The sequence below is a fragment of the Passer montanus genome, unplaced genomic scaffold (genome assembly GCF_014805655.1).
Source record: "Passer montanus isolate IOZ18808 unplaced genomic scaffold, ASM1480565v1 scaffold8, whole genome shotgun sequence".
Lineage (NCBI taxonomy): Eukaryota > Metazoa > Chordata > Aves > Passeriformes > Passeridae > Passer > Passer montanus.
The window spans coordinates 2006217-2023506 of NW_024373256.1; the positions used below are offsets into that span (position 1 = coordinate 2006217).

Sequence of the window (17290 nt, forward strand, 5' to 3'; positions counted from 1 at the left end):
CATATTTGTGTTTACACCGTTCCCATGTCATTTTGAAATCCCCCCCAGAGCTGCTCTGGGAGAGCAGGCAAACCTTCCAAAATTGTGCAGATCCTTCATCCACTCTGCACTGGTGTTTCTGCTGTGAAACAAAGATGAATCGGGGAGCTCGAGCCGTTCACTCATCCTGGCTGCAGCACTTGGCAATAAATCACAGCAAAGTGAACTTCATTGCCACTTCAGCACCGTGCCTCTGGAAACTGTGGGGATTTGTCCAGGCACCAGGCAAGGAACTGAGCTCCTTCCCCTGGGATCAGCTCCTTAATCCAGCCCTTTGCTGTCAGTTTGCACAGATTTCTGCAGTGCTGAGGAATCCAGCCAGAGTCCTGCTGGCATTCTGCTGGAATCCCTCCCTGAGCAAGGAGAACCTGAGGATGGCTCCTCTGTCCCAGGCTGATCATTTCTGGTAGCAGATCTGCCCAGAAGGGAAAGTGAGCTGGGCTCCCAGGAGGAAAGGCAGGGTGAGGGTGGCTGTTCCCTGTCCTGAGCTGCTGCAGGGCTGCCAGGCAAACTGGCCTCGTTCCCTCTGCCTCAGGTTGCCAAGAGATTTCCCAAAACAAGCCCAGAAAGCAAATCAGGCTTTCCAGATCTAAGTCAATTTGAAAGTGCTGTCAAACAGGGAATTAAAACCCTCTGACACCCTTTGACATCAAACCCTAAGTGCTTTCAGCAGGGATCACGGAGAGAGCAAACAAGGAGCCACACCATGCCAGGTTTTTCAGTCATTCCTGCAATTCCAGCTGCTCTGGGATGTTTTCCTCTGGGATTTGCTGTTCCTGGAGCAGGCAGGGACACAGTGACAACCACAGCATGGTCATTTCTGTCCAAATGAGTGAAAACAAGGGAGAGGGACTTGCCTGGGACCATTCCCAGGGTGGTCTCAGAGGGAATTTGGCATAAGCCACCCACGGGGAGCAGAAGTGCTGAGGAATCCTAATGAATTGTGTCTGTTAATTACCCTCCTCCTCTCTGCAGGGAGATGCCAACAGGTCAGACACAGATGAGGACAAGACATCTGCCAACTTCGAGGACGAGTTTGAGAAGCTGAAAGACTTCAGAGCAACAGGTGGGGCTTTGTGTCTGCATTTTCCTGGGAATCTGGGAGCTACAGCTCTGCTTCCACCATGAAAGAATCCAGTTAATTTAGCAATTAATCTGATTGCAAAGTCACCAGAGCAGCTCTGCAAAGTGTAGGGGAGGCTAAATGAGCACCGATATTTCCTTTAGACAGATGTTTTTCTAATTTAAACGTTCCCCGTAAAGAATTTTTAGCTGTGTCTCCTCCCTCCTCCTGCACCATTAGCACAGAGTGCTTTGCTGACAGCAATGTTCTCACCCCACTTCTCGGCAGCTTTTCCAATCAATCAAGTTCTCATCTGTTCCTTTTGGTTTCCCACACAAAATGCATTTGGGTGAGGTTTGATGGATGGAAAATGTTGCTGCTCATTTGTGTTCCAGGAGGGTCTGGCAGTCGGTTTGAGGGGAGGCCCACACTGCTCTGGTGTACCAAAAACATGGAATTGGAGGTGACAGCCTTCACTTTGCAGCCAGAGGGGTGACAGAAAGGGATCACACATTTTAACAGTGAATGATGGCAAACAGGAGCCTCTTCAGTTCCTGCTTCCTTTGATTCCCTGCTTGGGCTCTGTGAGGGATCCCTCCAAATGCTTCTAAACCAGGATTTGTTTCAGCCAGGGAGATGCTGGTTGTGGGGAGCAGATGGAATTCAGCTGAGGAAGGGGCAGAGCCATTTTTTGGGGAAGCTGAGGCAGAGCTCCCTTCCAAACCAAGCCATTCCATAATTCCACAATTCCTTTGGAGGACACTGAGTTCCCAAAGGCCCCTGAAGAGGTCATGGCATTCACCCACTGCCTTTCAACACCTTGGGGAGATCTCACTGCCCACAGCTCCACCTGGCAGAGTTCCTGGAGGTCCCCAGGAGCAGTGTCCCCTCACGTGGTGTCCTCTGTTATTGTATTTGTGGGGTGCCCCATGGCAGGAAGGAATGATGAATCTGACTGCATGTTCTCAGAAGGCTAATTTATAATTTTAAGATACTATATTATATTAAAGAATACTATACAAAACTATACTGAAGAATACAGAAAGGATACTTACAGAAGGCTAAAAAGATACTAATGAAAACTCGTGACTCTTTCCAGAGCCCTGATACAGCTTGACCCTGATTGGCCAATAAATCAAAACAATTCACATGAAACAATCACCTGGGGGTAAACAATCTCCAACCACATTCCAAAGCAGCAAAACACAGGAGAAGCAAATCAGATAATGATTGCTTTCCTTTTCCTCTGGGGCTTCTCAGCTTCCCAGGAACAAAACCCCGAGCAAAGGGATTTTTCAGAAAACGTGATGGTGACACTCTGTCCCCTTCCGTGCAGAGATGAAGATGTACTCGCTGGCTGTCACCCCAAACGGGCACCTGGAGGGCAGGGGGGCCGTGCCCCCGCCCATCATCATGCGCACGGCGGCCACCCCCATGCCCACCCCGAAGTGCTCCCCACACCTGGACTCCCTGCACGCCCTCGGGGACTCGAGGAGAGGCAGCAACGCCTCGCTGGACCCCACGGGCTACGACCAGAAGTCCTTGGTAGGTTCTTGTGGCCAGCAAGTGACACGGAGCGCTGTGGCGGTCTTGGTTTCCAGGATGTTCTGGGGTGGAAGGGACCCACAAGGATCGAGGGAATGGCACTTAGAGGGGCTGGTCCCACAAGGTTGGTGGTATCAGCACTGGCTGAGCTCAGCTTAGGGTCGTGTGGGACACTGGGGACAGGCGTTGCTGGAAAATGAAAAGGGAGGTGGGAAATGTGTAGAAAGGCAGGAGATCAGAGCTGGGGTGTGCAGTGCTGGGGCAGGGCAGTGACAGCGGAACAGCCAGGGACAGTGAGTCCATGAAAAGGGAAAACAAGGATGCACCAGGATCCCTGAAGCCCTTGCCAAACCATCTCACTGGAGAGCCATAACCTGAACGAGTCCAGCTACCCCCAACCCCTCAGAGGAGGAGCAGGGATCTTTTCCAGCCACACCAGCCATTTGGGATGTCTTGGAGAAGCTGTCAGGTGTTCTGTGAGGATGAGACCTGCAGCCCCCCTGGTGTTTTGGGGCTGTATCTTGAATTTACACTCTCAGGGTATTTTCCCTGGATCTCTGGTGACAGTCCTGCAGCCGTGTTGGAGGGGAAATCGAGGGAACAAGGGATGAGGGGGTTTGGAATGAGGAGATGTGATGAGATGATCTTCAAGGTCCCTTCCAAGCCAAGCCATTCCATAATTCCACGATCCCTTTGGAAGACACTGAGTTCCCAAAGAGGTTGTGACCTTCACCCGATGCCAGGATCTGGCTGAGCTGCTGCTCTGCCTGCAGCTCTGGGCACAGAGGGAACAGAGGCATCAGGCAGAGTGGATTTCTGCTGCTGTTTATCCATCCCACTCCTCTGCTCCAGAGCTGCGAGATCATGTTCAAATCAAGGCAGCAGAGCGTGAAGGCACCTCACGCCCAGGCTCAGCCACCATCCCCCTTGCTAAGCTGCTTAGTCAACCTAATGCCTTTGAAAAGCAAACAGAGCTGACTGCTGTTTGCCTTGGGCTTTCGTGGCAGTGCGAGCTGCTGGACAGGGATGTGCATCCTTCCCATCCTGGCAGTGCCACCAGCCAGAGGCAGAGGAAGCAGGCAGGGCTGCACTGAGGAGGAGGAGGAGGAAGGCAGTTTGCCTTGGTTTGTGCTGGGAGGAAGCCGTGGAGGGAAAAGGAGTTTTCCTGCTGGGTTTTCTCTGCTGACCTTAAGCTCTCTCATCCTGGGAATTGCCTGGTACCTGCCCAAGTGTGCAGACACACACTGAAATTTGTGGAGGAGGAACGTTCACTCCACTTCCTCACGCAGCAGATGGGAGGAAAGTAATGGAAATAGGCGCACAATTCCCACCAGGCACTTGGGTGACTCAGGTTCCCTTTGGAAGGCAGGGAAGTTGTGAGCTGAAACTACCAGAACATGAGCAAAGTTCAGCAAAATGCCCCTTATTTATGTCTTTGGGTTCATTTTTATGGAGAGTTGGTGTTTCCAGGGAGTCACCAGGACAGAGGGTTGGAGGTGTTGTCCAGGACCACCTTCAATGTGGCCCTGGCCGGGTGCTCCCATCTCAAGGCTGGAATCAGAGTGGTGCTGTGTTGGTTTTGCACCATGGCAGTGATGTTTTAAGAGAAGTTGCTAGCAGTTTCTTTTATGTTTGACAAAAAAACAAGCAGTAATTAGCTTTGAGAATTAACAATCTGTTAAACTACTGAGAAAGCTGACACTCCTTTATGAACACACATATAAAAACATATCGATGGTGGGAATTTCTCTATTTTTCTTTTGCTTTGGAAGCAGGTAAACCCACCACATTAACTAGTGCATTAGCCAACAAACCATAAATTAACAACTTAAACCACTACACAGGAAGGGGAGGCCGAGACTTTCACCAATCTGGGCAAAACTCCCCAATCTTTTGGGCCAAACAACCCCTCCCTCCCTCCCTCCCTGTGGGAATCCATAAAATCAGAGGGTTTTGGGAAATCTGCAAAAGGCAGGCCTCAGAGACAGCAGAACTGTGATTAGAGCTAAGCAGTAGCCATGAGATAGGTCAGCAGAAAAGTTATGTCAGGAGTAGATAAGTAAGGGCAAATAGAACAATGGTCTGTGTATCAATGCTTGTCTACAATAACTCCCTAAGCTGCAGAAAAGTATATCTAGCGAGGTATTAGGAAGTTCTAAGCTTAATAATGGAGCTCTGCATTGTGTTTTAAGGCTTACAAGCAGGTATTGCATTCAAAATAAGCAAGTATTTTTTTAACCTTTGGTGTGCTTCTAGTGGTTGGATGGAACTACTGTCAATATGCTTTTGCTTGGTGTGCTTGGTCAAAAAAGTTTTGTAACATTAAGTTCTTTGTCTGCTGCCTGGGATGTGAGCTGATGGCATCTTCCCGTTGTCAAAACCATGTAAAGAGACTGATGCTGGAAAATAAAACAGCTCGCAGCACGTCCCGTTCGTGATTTGTACACAGCTCCCACCTGGCAATAAATGGTGCCCTCCCTGAGGCCTGCCTTTTGCAGCTTTCCCAAAACCCTCTGATTTTATGGATTCCCACACCTCCCTTCTCTCCCAGTCCAGCCTCCGCAGCTCCCCCTGCGCCAACTGGGCCACCAGCAGCACCTGGGGCAGCCGCCGCTCCAGCTGGAACAGCCTGGGCCGGGCGCCCAGCCTCAAGAAGAAGAACCAGTCGGGAGAGCGGGAATCGCTGCTGTCCGGAGAGGGCAAGGGCAGCACGGACGACGACTCGGACGACGCCAAGTCCAGCACGCCGAGCCGGCCCTCGCCGCCGCGCCGCGCGGAATCCCTGGATCGCCGCGGCTCCCAGGAGCTGCCCGAGCTGCTGCGGGTGCCCTCGGTGCGGCAGCTGGGCCTGGGCCCCGCCGCCCTGCTGCCCGCCGAGCTCCGCGGCTGCAACGGCAAGATGGGCCACGGCGCCGCCGAGTTCTTCCTCAGGGTGGACGCGCACAAGGAGGACGCGCTGGACTACGAGGATGACGCGGAGGATGTGAGCGCTGAGGCAGCTGGGGGCTCGTGGTTTTCTGTTCCTAAAAGGATGGGTGGAAATCTGGTGGAAATGTGTTATCCTGAGCTGAGGGATGGGCCTTTACTTCCTGGAAGGTCCCTTTTTTAGGCCTGGATTGTATTTGCTCGTGGGTTTTCCGTTCCTAAAAGGATGGGTGGAAATGTGTTATCCCGAAGTGAGGGATGGGCCTTTACTTCCTGGAAGATCCCTTTTTTAGGCCTGTTTTGTATTTGCTCGTGGGTTTTCCGTTCCTAAAAGGATGGGTGGAAATGTGTTATCCCGAAGTGAGGGATGGGCCTTTACTTCCTGGAAGATCCCTTTTTTAGGAGATCTTTTTAGGCCTGGATTGTATTTGCAGGGAAATGCCCCGATGAAGGAAGGAATTATGAATCTGACTCCATGTTCTCAGAAGGCTAATTTATTACTTTACAATACTGTATTATATATACTGTACTATACTAAAGAATACAGAAAGGATACTGACAGAAGGCTAAAAAAATAATAATGAAACGTGTGACTCTTTCCAGAGTCCCGACACAGCTTGGCACTCATGGGCCAATGAGTCAAAACAACTCACACCAGAATCCAGTGAAACAATCACCTGTGGGTAAACAATCTCCAACCACATTCCACATGAGCAAAACACAGGAGAAGCAAATGAGATAAGGATTGTTTTCCTTTTCTCTGAGGCTTCTCAGCTTCCCAGGAGAAAAATCCTGGGCGAAGGAATTTTTTCAGAGAATGTGAATGCCACAGGCCTGTGACAATCCCATGAGATAAAACTTCCTTTTTTTTCCAAAAATGCCTCATTTTTGGGCCAGTTGGGATTGTTCCCCTCCAAAATGAGCTGCAGACACAACAGGTGAATGGCTTTACTCACAGGAGCTGTTTGGTGTCATGGAAGCCTAAAAAGAGATGTTTTCCACTTCACTTTTTGGTTGCTTGAGGCCTTTTTGGTTTTGGCACAACTCTGTATCTCCAAAATGACACTGCCTCAGAAGTCTTGCTTTATCCTGTCCATCTCTTCCCTTTTTCCACCCCTTTCCTCCTTATTTTCTTGGACAAATGTGATAATGGCCACCACAGCTCTGTCCCAAAAGCTGTGACCGCCTACAGACACAATAAAAAGCCATTTACTGCCCCCTCCTTCCGCAAAACCGCTGTGAAAGTTGAAGAGGCAGGAAAATAAAAGAGGAAGAAAAGGTGTTCCTTCTTTTTTATCCAGAGTTATTGCTACCGGATCCGCAAAGCCCTGGAGCCCTACAAACCCCAGTGGTGCAAGACTCACGAGAACTGGTCCCTCTACGTGTTCTCCCCACAGAACAGGTAAGAAATTCCAGTGAAAGTCCAGCCCAGCAGGTGTTTGAGGTAATGGAATATTGCCTTCCTAGCCAGATTCTCCTTGGAAAAATTCTTCAGAGTTTTAGAAATCCAGCTCCTGATTTTGAGGTGAAGTTTTCAGTTCGGTGTGGGCAGAGCTGTGTGGTTCACCCCGTTGCTGTCAGTGGTTTAGCCAGCATTACTAATAATTAATAATTAATGATAATCATGGCCGAAGCCTGTGGAGATGCTGCCTCACCACCTGGGCTGGTGCTGGTGGCACATCAGCAGGAGGGCTTTGGGGAGGAGCCTATTCCTGACCCAAACTTCTGAAGGATCTGTTTTTCTCACCTTTCTCCAGGTTCCGAGTGATGTGCCAGAAGGTCATTGCTCACAAAATGTTTGACCACGTGGTGCTGGTCTTCATCTTCCTCAACTGCATCACCATAGCTCTGGAGAGACCAGACATCGACCCCCTGAGCACGGTGAGAGGCATTTCCTTCCTCCATCCCCCATCCAGATCTTCACCTCCTCAGGACCAGACCTGCAAGATAAATGCTGGGTTTCCAACTCGTGTCTCTTTGTTGTTCTGTGTTTTCCAGGAGAGGATATTCCTAAGTGTCTCTAATTACATCTTCACTGCCATCTTCGTGGCTGAAATGATGGTTAAGGTAATTAGAGCTTCATCCCATGGCCCAGAGCAAATTCTGGCAAAGACCAGACCATGCCAGGGTGAAGATTTCAATGTCTCCCTTTTCCTGGCTGCAGGTGGTAGCTCTTGGCTTTTTCTCTGGGGAGAACACGTATCTGCAGAGCAGCTGGAACGTCCTGGATGGAGTGCTGGTCTTTGTGTCCATCATTGACATCATTGTGTCCATGGCATCAGCAGGAGGAGCCAAAATCCTGGGAGTCCTTCGTGTGTTGAGGCTTCTGCGGACCCTGAGACCTCTCCGGTATGGGCTGATAAATCAGTTTGGGAAATGCACAAGGTCTTGCTTAATAACAGAAAAAACTGAAAGATAACACGGGTAAAAACATCTTTGATGATCTCTAAACTCGGTGAGAAACTGTTTGGAAAACAGTGAAATGAGTTCAGATCCATCTTCTCCGGTTCAGACATGCACAGCTGGAGTTTGGAGTGAGAGGTGTTGTCAGAATCCAGAGTGAGGGCAGTCAGAGCTTCCTCCACACTACAGCTTTATCAGCCCTTCCCAAATCCTTCTTCCACTGCACAACCTCACAGGCATTCCCCAGCAAAGAGGGATTTGCAGTTGAACGGGTGCTGATGAGGATTTGATAAGCTCCAACATCCTTCTGAGGATTTGATAAGCTCCAGCATCAGCATCCTTCCCTGCTCTCCTGACCCTGCCAGACATCCCTGCAAAGCAGCTCCTCCCTCAGCCAGGCACAGGAGGGCAGAGCTTCCAGTGTTTGAGAACAGGAGTAAAGATAATTTGGATTTTGGTTATGATTACGCAATAAAGAGGGATAATGCTTGGGGGGGATCTGGATCAGCTCCTGTTCAGGTTTCATCCTGCTTGGCAAGAAACAGGAGCCTTTTTTTTTTCTGAAATTTCAGGGGAATGAGACAGTCACCTCCAAAAACCTGGAAACTTTCTGGGACAAAGCCATGCCTGTGACAGTGATAGGAAGAGGGAATCTTTTAGACCACAAGAACAACGGTTCTTGGTGCTCTGTGTCACCTCAGTGACCAGGAAATCAGTGTTTCTGGCTCCTTGCTGTTCTGCTGGTGGCACCAGGGTCCCCTGGCAGTGCTGGCTCCTCAGGACACCCTGGACAAGTCACCATGTGTGACCCACAGAAGTGGGAACAGAATTCAGGGCACAGGCAGTCCATGAGGAAAGGGGAGGGGGAAAGAGGGAAATGGTCTTTGAGAATAACTAGGCCAGATCCTATGAATAGAAAGGAATTCATCACCTCTCACCACGGCCTCACTGAGCACAGGATGGCTCCAGGGACCATTCCTGACACTTTGGAGGTGCAGTTCAGTCTCCACATGATTTCTCTCAAACAAGACCCTGTGGAAATGCTGCAGCACAAAACGCTTTTCTCTGGGCTTGGCAGGCACAAGGCATCACTGTCCGTGTGAGCTGCAGCTCCCTGCAAGGACTCACCCCCTACAAACCCATCCTAAAAACAACTTTGATGTTTTTCAGGCAAAACTCCCACCTGGCCCTTCCTGGGAAAGCTTGGCTTGGGCTGGTTCCACTGCCACATGCCCAGGGCAGGGCAGTGCATTCCCCAACCTCTCCCCCAGGGAAGCAGCACTCCTGCTCCTCCCAGCACCCCAAAGCTGCCTCAGAGCACAGCAGGAATCTGCTTCCCAACAGGACTGACCCTTTGGCCGTGGAGCTGCTGATCACAGGCTCCTGTTAGCTAAGAGCCAGCTCAGGAACTAATTAGGAAACAAATTGGAATGACTCTGTTTGGAAAGTTGTCATGGCCACTACTGCAGGAGGAGCAGCAGATGTGCTCTCCAGGCCCACTGGGAAGGTGTTCACGTGTTGGGAGGGGAAGGAGGGTCCTGCCTGTGTCCCTGTGCTGGGATCAGAGCCCTTGGAGGGATCAGGCTCCTGGAGTGAGGTACAAACCTCCCACAGTGGGAACTGTGTGATATCCTGCCCCCAGGGAGTCTCCCCTCCTCACTCTGCCCAGCTGTCACTGTTTGAATTCCATCTGATGGGATTGGGAATGTTCTGGTTGGCTGAAGAGCTCCCTGCCTGCAGGTAGAGGAGGGTTGGGCAGAGGAGAAGCAGCTGGGTGATAACAGGACATGCATAAAATAAAAAATTTCATTGTCTTGTCCTTTTTTTCCAGAGTCATCAGCAGAGCCCCAGGTCTGAAGCTGGTGGTGGAAACCTTGATCTCCTCCTTGAGGCCTATTGGGAATATTGTTCTCATCTGCTGTGCTTTCTTCATTATCTTTGGGATTTTAGGGGTCCAGGTAAAGTATTTCTCTCCCCTGTAAGTGACTGCTGCACAAAAGAAGCTGCTCTTCTCACCTGCTGAGGTTGAGGTGGAAATAATGAGCTGAAATGCCTCCAAAGGAAGATTTCAGTTTGGGAAGAAGAGCTAGGCTTTAGGAGAAATGATCCAGGGTGGGGTTGGTTTTCCAGGTGGGAAAAACAGATCCTTCAGCTCCCAGCAAGGATCTCAGGATTAGGAGAACAGACAGACCTCCCTGATGAGCTCTACTGTAGGAATAAAGATAAATCAGAGAACAGACTTTTCAAAGCTGCTCATTTTTTGTTCTTTTTTCTTTTTTTTAATTTGTGTTCTCAAATGCAGCTTTTTAAAGGCAAGTTCTACTACTGTGATGGCCCTGATGTCAAAAACATCACCACGAAGGCTGACTGCACCAACGCTCACTACAAATGGGTCCGGAGGAAGTACAACTTCGACAACTTGGGGCAGGTAAAGTCCTCCCTGCGGGGTTTTCTGTGGCAGCTTTTCATGGGTGGACACTTGCAAAGTGTGGCTTCAGGAGGGTGTGGAGCCTCCATCATAGGAAGTTTCCAAAACTGATGTTGCAATCGTGGGTTCATATTTGCACTTGGTGATCTTTGGGGCCTTTTCCGTTCTTGGTCATTCTATGGCTTTATCTGGAAATCTCTGTCTTACCCTAAATGTGTAAAAGTGGATCAGATCAACCCTTGATCTCTTGCCACAGTTGTACAATTCCTTGGTTTTAGGAGTGTAGCCCTAAGGCCACTGCTTTGGGATGCAATCCTTCTTATTCTTTTATTGAAGATTTCTTGCTGTTCTGTTTGCAAATGAAGAAAATTAAGTGCTTTACATGGCTGAAACACAGGAGGAGTTGGGAGCTCCTTCTCTGGGGACTGAAAGGCAAGACCAACCCTTCTGTCCGTTTTCCAGGCCCTGATGTCCCTGTTTGTCCTCTCCTCCAAGGACGGCTGGGTGAACATCATGTACGACGGGCTGGATGCCGTGGGCATTGACCAACAGGTACCTGTCCTGCAGAGCCCACCTGTGCTCCTCTCTCCAGCCTCAGGCCTGGGCACTCCAGGGTTTTTGAAATCCCAGGAAGCAGCAGAGCTGTAGAACCTCCTTGAGGCTCCTTTTGCTCGTTGAGCTTCCGGTCTTCCATTTTTTGGAGTTGCTTTTCCATGGCTGCTTCCCATGCAGGACAAGCTCTGACGTGTCCTACATCAGAGGATGTAGAATGAATTAGAATGAGGGTGCTTGAGGATGGGAAACCACCAGGAATGTTGTGGAAAAGGCATTCAGTTTTTAAGTTTCATGGCATTTTACGTGGGAAGTCGAGTCTCGCATGAGTAGGACCCACCCAGAGCCACAGTAACACTTTGGTCTTCAATTCCCCCACTTCTGAAGATCTGGTAACAACTGAGAAACATTAAGCAGGAGCCCACATCTGAAAAAATTAAAAATCTGGAGCCTATCTTTAGCTGAAACAATCTTGCTGGTGGGATGATGCTCATCCACTGGGACTTATCTGAAGCTGTGTGAAATAAATACCAAAATAATCAAATCCTGTAAGGCAGTTTTGGGTGGGTTTTGCAGCAAACAGCAAAATTTTAGTCAGTGAGAAGGTAAATGAGAGGAAAACACTTGGGGAAAATCCTCCTCCCAGTCGTCCCCTCCTCCCCACACACAACTTGTTGCTCCAAAAAAAACTGACTCAACCCACCCGCTCTGTGCCGCTTCTCCCTCGTCTTTCCCTCCCCTCAGCCCATCCAGAACCACAACCCTTGGATGCTGCTCTACTTCATCTCCTTCCTGCTCATCGTCAGCTTCTTCGTGCTCAACATGTTCGTGGGGGTGGTGGTGGAGAACTTCCACAAGTGCCGGCAGCACCAGGAGGCGGAGGAGGCGCGGCGCCGGGAGGAGAAGCGGCTGCGGCGCCTGGAGAAAAAGCGCAGGAGTAAGGAGATGTACCTGTCTGGTCGGTAGAGTGCCTTACAAACCAAAATCTTTCTGAGCCCTGCCTGCTCCCAAAGCAAGATTTCTTTTTGGTTTTGGTGGTTTTTTTGTTTGTTGATGTTGTGGTTGTTGTCGGGGTTCACGAGGTTTGTGTTTCTTCGTTACCTCTTTGGCAGTGCCTTAAGGCTCGGGCTGGTGACACCTTGGGATTGTCCTGGTGGGAAATGTCACCTTTTCACCTGACTGGGGGGAAAAGGCTCCTCCAGCAGAGTCCTCTCTGCAAGGCCATGCTGTCCCAAGCACCAAGGGACACAGGGGGGAACAGTTTCCCTGCTCCCCCTGTGCCTGGAGGCCACTCCGAGGCTCCCCCGTGCCTTAACGCGCCGCCTGCATCTGAGGATGGTGGTGGGCTTTGATTTGAGGGTTCTTTTCTCAGCTGAAGCAGTGCTGATGCTGTTTGGGAGTCCTGGAGCATGGCCCCGCATGCCACAGACACTGCATGGGGGCATGGACAGAGCCAGGGGACAGCAGGGGAGCCCCAGGGTGGGGCTGCAGGGAGAATTCCTCTTGGGAGCATGGCCACGACACGAGATGCTCGTCCCATTCCAGGCTGGGACTCAGTCCTGAGGCTTGTTTTGTCCTTGGAACACTGGCCAGGGGCAGGGCCATTAGCCAAAAAAGGCCTTTAGCCAAAATTTCCTCCTCAGTGGATCTCATAGGGACCATCAGACCCCAAAACCACCTGAGCCTGTGCTCCTTTCCTGCCCCAATCCTGCCCGTTCCCACCTCCCCTGGGCAGGCTGCACCTGGGAGGGTATTCCCAGGAAACCTGCCAGGAAAGCAGTCCCAGCTTTCCCAGAAGTCTCAGTGAGCAGGGAGAGCCTGCCAGGCATTTTTGAGGGGTGAGCAAACCTGGCTTGGCCACTGAGATTAAAGCTGAGTTTAGTCAGAGGTAAGGCTGAGCTTTTCTGGCCCTGCTTGCTTGCAGCAGTGCTGTGACTCTGCCTGGCCATGTCATCTCCTGGAAGGACCAAACATTGTGACAAATTGCTTGTGTCCCACACATCAAGCCATGGATATCCATTTCCAGCTGGAAAAGCAGCCCAGCTCCAAGGACAGGGCCCCATCCCATTCCCTGCTTCCCTCCAGGCCTGGGGCAGGAGCTGTGTCCTCTCCTCACAGCCCCTCTCCTGCTCCCCTGGTGCTCCTTGGTAGAGCCAGGGGACACTTCAGCACTAGATGGTGGCACTGCTGTCCCCACAGGACCTTAATGACACCACAGGGAGGGCCAAGCCTTTTTGATTTTAGCCAGTTGTGAGTTCAGTGCCTGGCTCAAAATGAAATCCAGCTCAGACACTGAGTCTCCCCAGAGATTTCCAAGAGTTCAAATGCAATTTCCTTCCCTTTTTCCCATTTTGCTTTGGGAGTGTGAGGGTGGAAATACTGAAGGCAGCATTTCCAGCACAGGGAGGAGAATCAGTTTTAGGGTCCCAGGGGTCCTCCTTGTGCAGTTTCTGCCCCAGTGTGCTGACCTAAAAGGCATTCAGATAAACTCCAAGTTTATATGAAATTTTAAAAGAAAAGCAATTTTAAGGATCCTTTGAGAGAACAGGGGTGCAGGTATGGAGGCACAGCTCAGTTCCTGATTAGGAAATAAATCTTATTAAAGCCTGGCTGTGACTCCACAGCTCAGACACAGAAAGAGCCAGTCCCTGTCAAAGTGATGGACACTGTGACATTGTCCCTCTTTATCCACCACCTCCAAGGAGCTATTTCAGCCCAGGCATTGCACAGATGAGCCTTGTAACATTTCATGGAGAGCACTCAGGGAGGAGGACAGATTTCTGGAAGGGGATCAAGTCAATAGAGCAGCTGAGAAGTGAAACATTTGGCCATGTGCTGGGCTTCCAGAAGGTTCCCTGAAAATGTCTGGCTCTACCTGCAAGGACAGCTTGGCATCCAAACTGGAGCTGTTAACAAGGTGAACCCAAATATCTGCTACACTTTGGGGAAATTGCTGTTTCCATTTCAGGGGATGTATTTCTGTTTCAGTTGGGAGGGGTTTGAACCTCCTGGGTGATTTAGGTGACTGATGGATTTGATGAAAAAACCGTGGCAGACTCAGAAAGATGTGAGCTGTGGCTGTGGGCAGTGTGTGTGTGCTCGTGGAGCTGTGGGATCTGCATGGTGACAGCAGCTGGCAGCTTCCTCTGCTTCCATGTGTCCCTTCCACTGCTTCCCTGTGTCCCAGCACTCTGTGTCACCCTGTGGAGCAGCCTGGTCACCCCAGGGAGAGGAGGGAGCAATGTGGGAATGCTGACAGAGATCCCTGCTTTGACCTCAGTCAGCATTCCCAGCCTTGGGCAGAGCAGGAGAGGAGGAAGAATTTGTGTTTAAACAGGAGGAAAATCCAGCCTGGGCCACAAATGCACCCTCTGGGCTTGCTGTCTGCCTGGCACCTTGTCTGTGTGTCCTGTCCCCTGTCTGTGATGTCCCCTGGGATTGAGGGCTGGGGGATCTGTCCTTCCTGCACACACAGGAATGCACCAGGAGCTATGGCAGGCTGGGAATGGGTTAAACCTCAGCTGGGTGATCCTGAGTGCCAGTCCCAGCCTGGATCCAGGATTTAGGACCTGGCAAAGGGATTGCTCCATGGAGGACCAGCCCTGGAATGGGTTAAACCTCAGCTGGGTGATCCTGAGTGCCAGTCCCAGGCTGGATCCAGGATTTAGGACCTGGCAGAGGGATTGTTCTGTGGAAAATACAGCTCTGGGAATGGGTTAAACCTCAGCTGGGTGATCCTGAGTGCCAGTCCCAGCCTGGATCCAGGATTTGGAGCTCAGCAGAGGGATTGCTGCATGGAGGACCAGCCCTGGCATGGGATAAACCTCAGCTGGGTGATCCTGGGTACCAATCTCAGGCTGGGTCCAGGATTTAGGACCTGGCAGAGGGATTGCTCCATGGAGGACCAGCTCTGGGAATGGGTTAAACCTCAGCTGGGTGATCCTGGGTACCAATCTCAGGCTGGGTCCAGGATTTAGGACCTGGCAGAGGGATTGTTCTGTGGAAAATACAGCTCTGGGAATGGGTTAAACCTCAGCTGGGTGATCCTGAGTGCCAGTCCCAGCCTGGATCCAGGATTTAGGACCTGGCAGAGGGATTGCTGCATGGAGGACACAACCCTGGCATGGGATAAACCTCAGCTGGGTGATCCTGAGTGCCAGTCCCAGGCTGGATCCAGGATTTGGAGCTCAGCAGGGGGGTTGCTCCATGGAGGACTCAGCCCTGCAGCAGGACCCAGCTCCTTCTCAGGTGGGATGGGGACTCATCACCTGCTTTGGGGTGAGTTTTCAGCAGAATGGTCCCTCTGAGCCCAGTTCTCTGCTGTCACCACCTCAGGTCTTTCCAAAGCATTTCTTCTTCCCCATCTGAAGGCCAGTTTGCTGAGGGGATTGGCAGCAGGTTCACTCTGCTCGAGGAGAGCAGAGGGCAGGGGGTGAGGACGCTGAGAAATGCATTTGATGTGGTTTGAAAGGCAGAACTGCTCAGTGAACTTTTTTATGTGAAGGGAAAAAGAAAAATCAAGATAAACCAGAATATTTTTCCTGACGCTGTCCCTGCTCCATCCATTACATCCAAGTGTAATTTAACAATCCTGCTGCTCTCAGCCTTTTAATGAGCTTCTCAGAAGACACAGACCCAAAGCAGCCTCCCCAGATTGAAGGATTTCATTAAAAACACGTGGAGCAGCTTGCTCTGCTCTGCCCGTGGGATCCAAATCCAGCCCTCCTGGATCTGCTCAGCTCTGCCCTTCAGAGGCTGCAGGAGGGTCTGGGTCACACTGGGGGCTGAAAGCAGAGCAGGAAAAGCTGGGAAAGCTGGAAATCACAGCTCTAGCTGTGCATTTCAGGGAGACCCCCAAAAATGGAGAATTCAGAAATAGTTTTTCCTGATTTCAGCTCTATGAGAGTGGCCACAAATCTGTTCCTCTGAGGCTTTTCCCACCAGAGGTGGGAATTGTGGAAGGATGAGGGAAATTTTAAGCCCCAGCAGAGGTGCCTTTCAGAGCAGTGACTGGAACCTTTATCTGGAGGGTGGCACATGGTGATATTTGAATTTAAACAGCCTCTCAGTGCCACAGCCCTCTCTGCATCCAGCAGAACCACTTGAGCTGCAGCTACAATTTTAGGTGCTGTACCCCTGAGTGGTCAGAGTTTCCAAGCAGGGAATTCTCAAACCCTGCTGCTTGTTTTTCCAGGCAGCTGCAGGTACAGAGCTGCTCTGTTCCAGGCATGAATAACCCCATTAGGGCTTTCTAATGTTTCATGCAGAGCATTGTAATGGAGGAGCTGGAGCTGGGAATTGTAATGCCAACTAAAAATGCTTTTAAGCCAGGGGAGGACGGGGCTTCATTAATTTCCATGTCAGCAGAACCACAAGCAAAGTTGAAATACTCTGCAGAGAGGTGAGATTCAAATATTAGCCAGCATCTAAAAGCTAGGGGGAGGAAAAGCTGGGATTTTCCTTTTTTAATCTGTTTGATGGTTGCTTTTTCCCCTCCCTTCTACCAGTTCAAGGCAGCAGCTGAAGGGAAATTTGTCTGTGTTTGATGGAGGGAGAGCATTTACAGAGCACAGAGTGCCAGGACAAGGGGAATGCATTCCCACTGCCAGGGGGTTCTGGGATTTTGGAAAGGAATTCCCCCCTGGGAGGATGGAAAGGGGGTGGGATGGAATTCCCACACAAGCTGTGCCTGCCCCTGGATCCCTGGAAGTGTCCAAGGCCCTGCTGGGATGGTGGAAGGTGTCCCTGCCATGGCAGGGGTGGAATGGGATGGGCTTTAAGTCCCTCCCAACCCAAACCATCCTGGAATTCCATGAAAATTGACAAAACCCTACAAGAACCCCAACGTGCCCAGGCAGGATGGGGCTTGGAGCAGCCTGGCACAGTGGAAGGTGTCCCTGCCATGGCAGGGGTGGCACTGGATGGGCTTTGAGGTCCCTCCCACCCACACCATTCCCTGATGACAGAAATCTGCCAGCTGGCTGGTGGCAGCCTGATCCCAAAGCCCATTTTCCCCGAGAGCCCAGGGCACAGGTTGTGTTTTGCCTGCTGGGATCAGCAGTGGGTCCTGGGCTGCCCTGGGGGCTGTGCCCACATCCCATGGAGCAGAATCCTCCCCACCCAGGTTCTCCCACAGCTCCCACGGCTCTGGTTGTGCCAGCAGCACTGGGGGTGTGTGCAGTGAACCCTCAACACCATCTGGGGGTTAAAATTCCCTCTGAGAGTTAAAAATGTGAACTGGGAGGAGCCCAGAGCTCTTCGCTGTGCTGCCAACCCTGAAGGGCTTGGGAATGCCCAGAGCTGGGGCTGTGGAGCCCTGGAGCTCTGCCAGTCCT

At 51.0% G+C, this 17290-nt stretch overlaps 1 protein-coding gene across 2 annotated transcripts in view; it reads left to right on the top strand.

The window, feature by feature from the left end:
* Positions 1–17290, top strand: part of CACNA1H (calcium voltage-gated channel subunit alpha1 H) — a 158452-nt gene that overhangs the window by 112486 nt on the left and 28676 nt on the right. For both annotated transcript variants that reach the window (XM_039732237.1, XM_039732238.1), the window contains 11 exons: positions 1015–1105; positions 2439–2647; positions 5199–5630; positions 6874–6974; positions 7330–7453; positions 7571–7639; positions 7737–7921; positions 9807–9933; positions 10278–10403; positions 10866–10955; positions 11700–11913. In XM_039732237.1, coding sequence (XP_039588171.1) covers positions 1015–1105; positions 2439–2647; positions 5199–5630; positions 6874–6974; positions 7330–7453; positions 7571–7639; positions 7737–7921; positions 9807–9933; positions 10278–10403; positions 10866–10955; positions 11700–11913 — 1768 coding nt within the window. The remainder of the gene's footprint in view (positions 1–1014; positions 1106–2438; positions 2648–5198; positions 5631–6873; positions 6975–7329; positions 7454–7570; positions 7640–7736; positions 7922–9806; positions 9934–10277; positions 10404–10865; positions 10956–11699; positions 11914–17290) is intronic.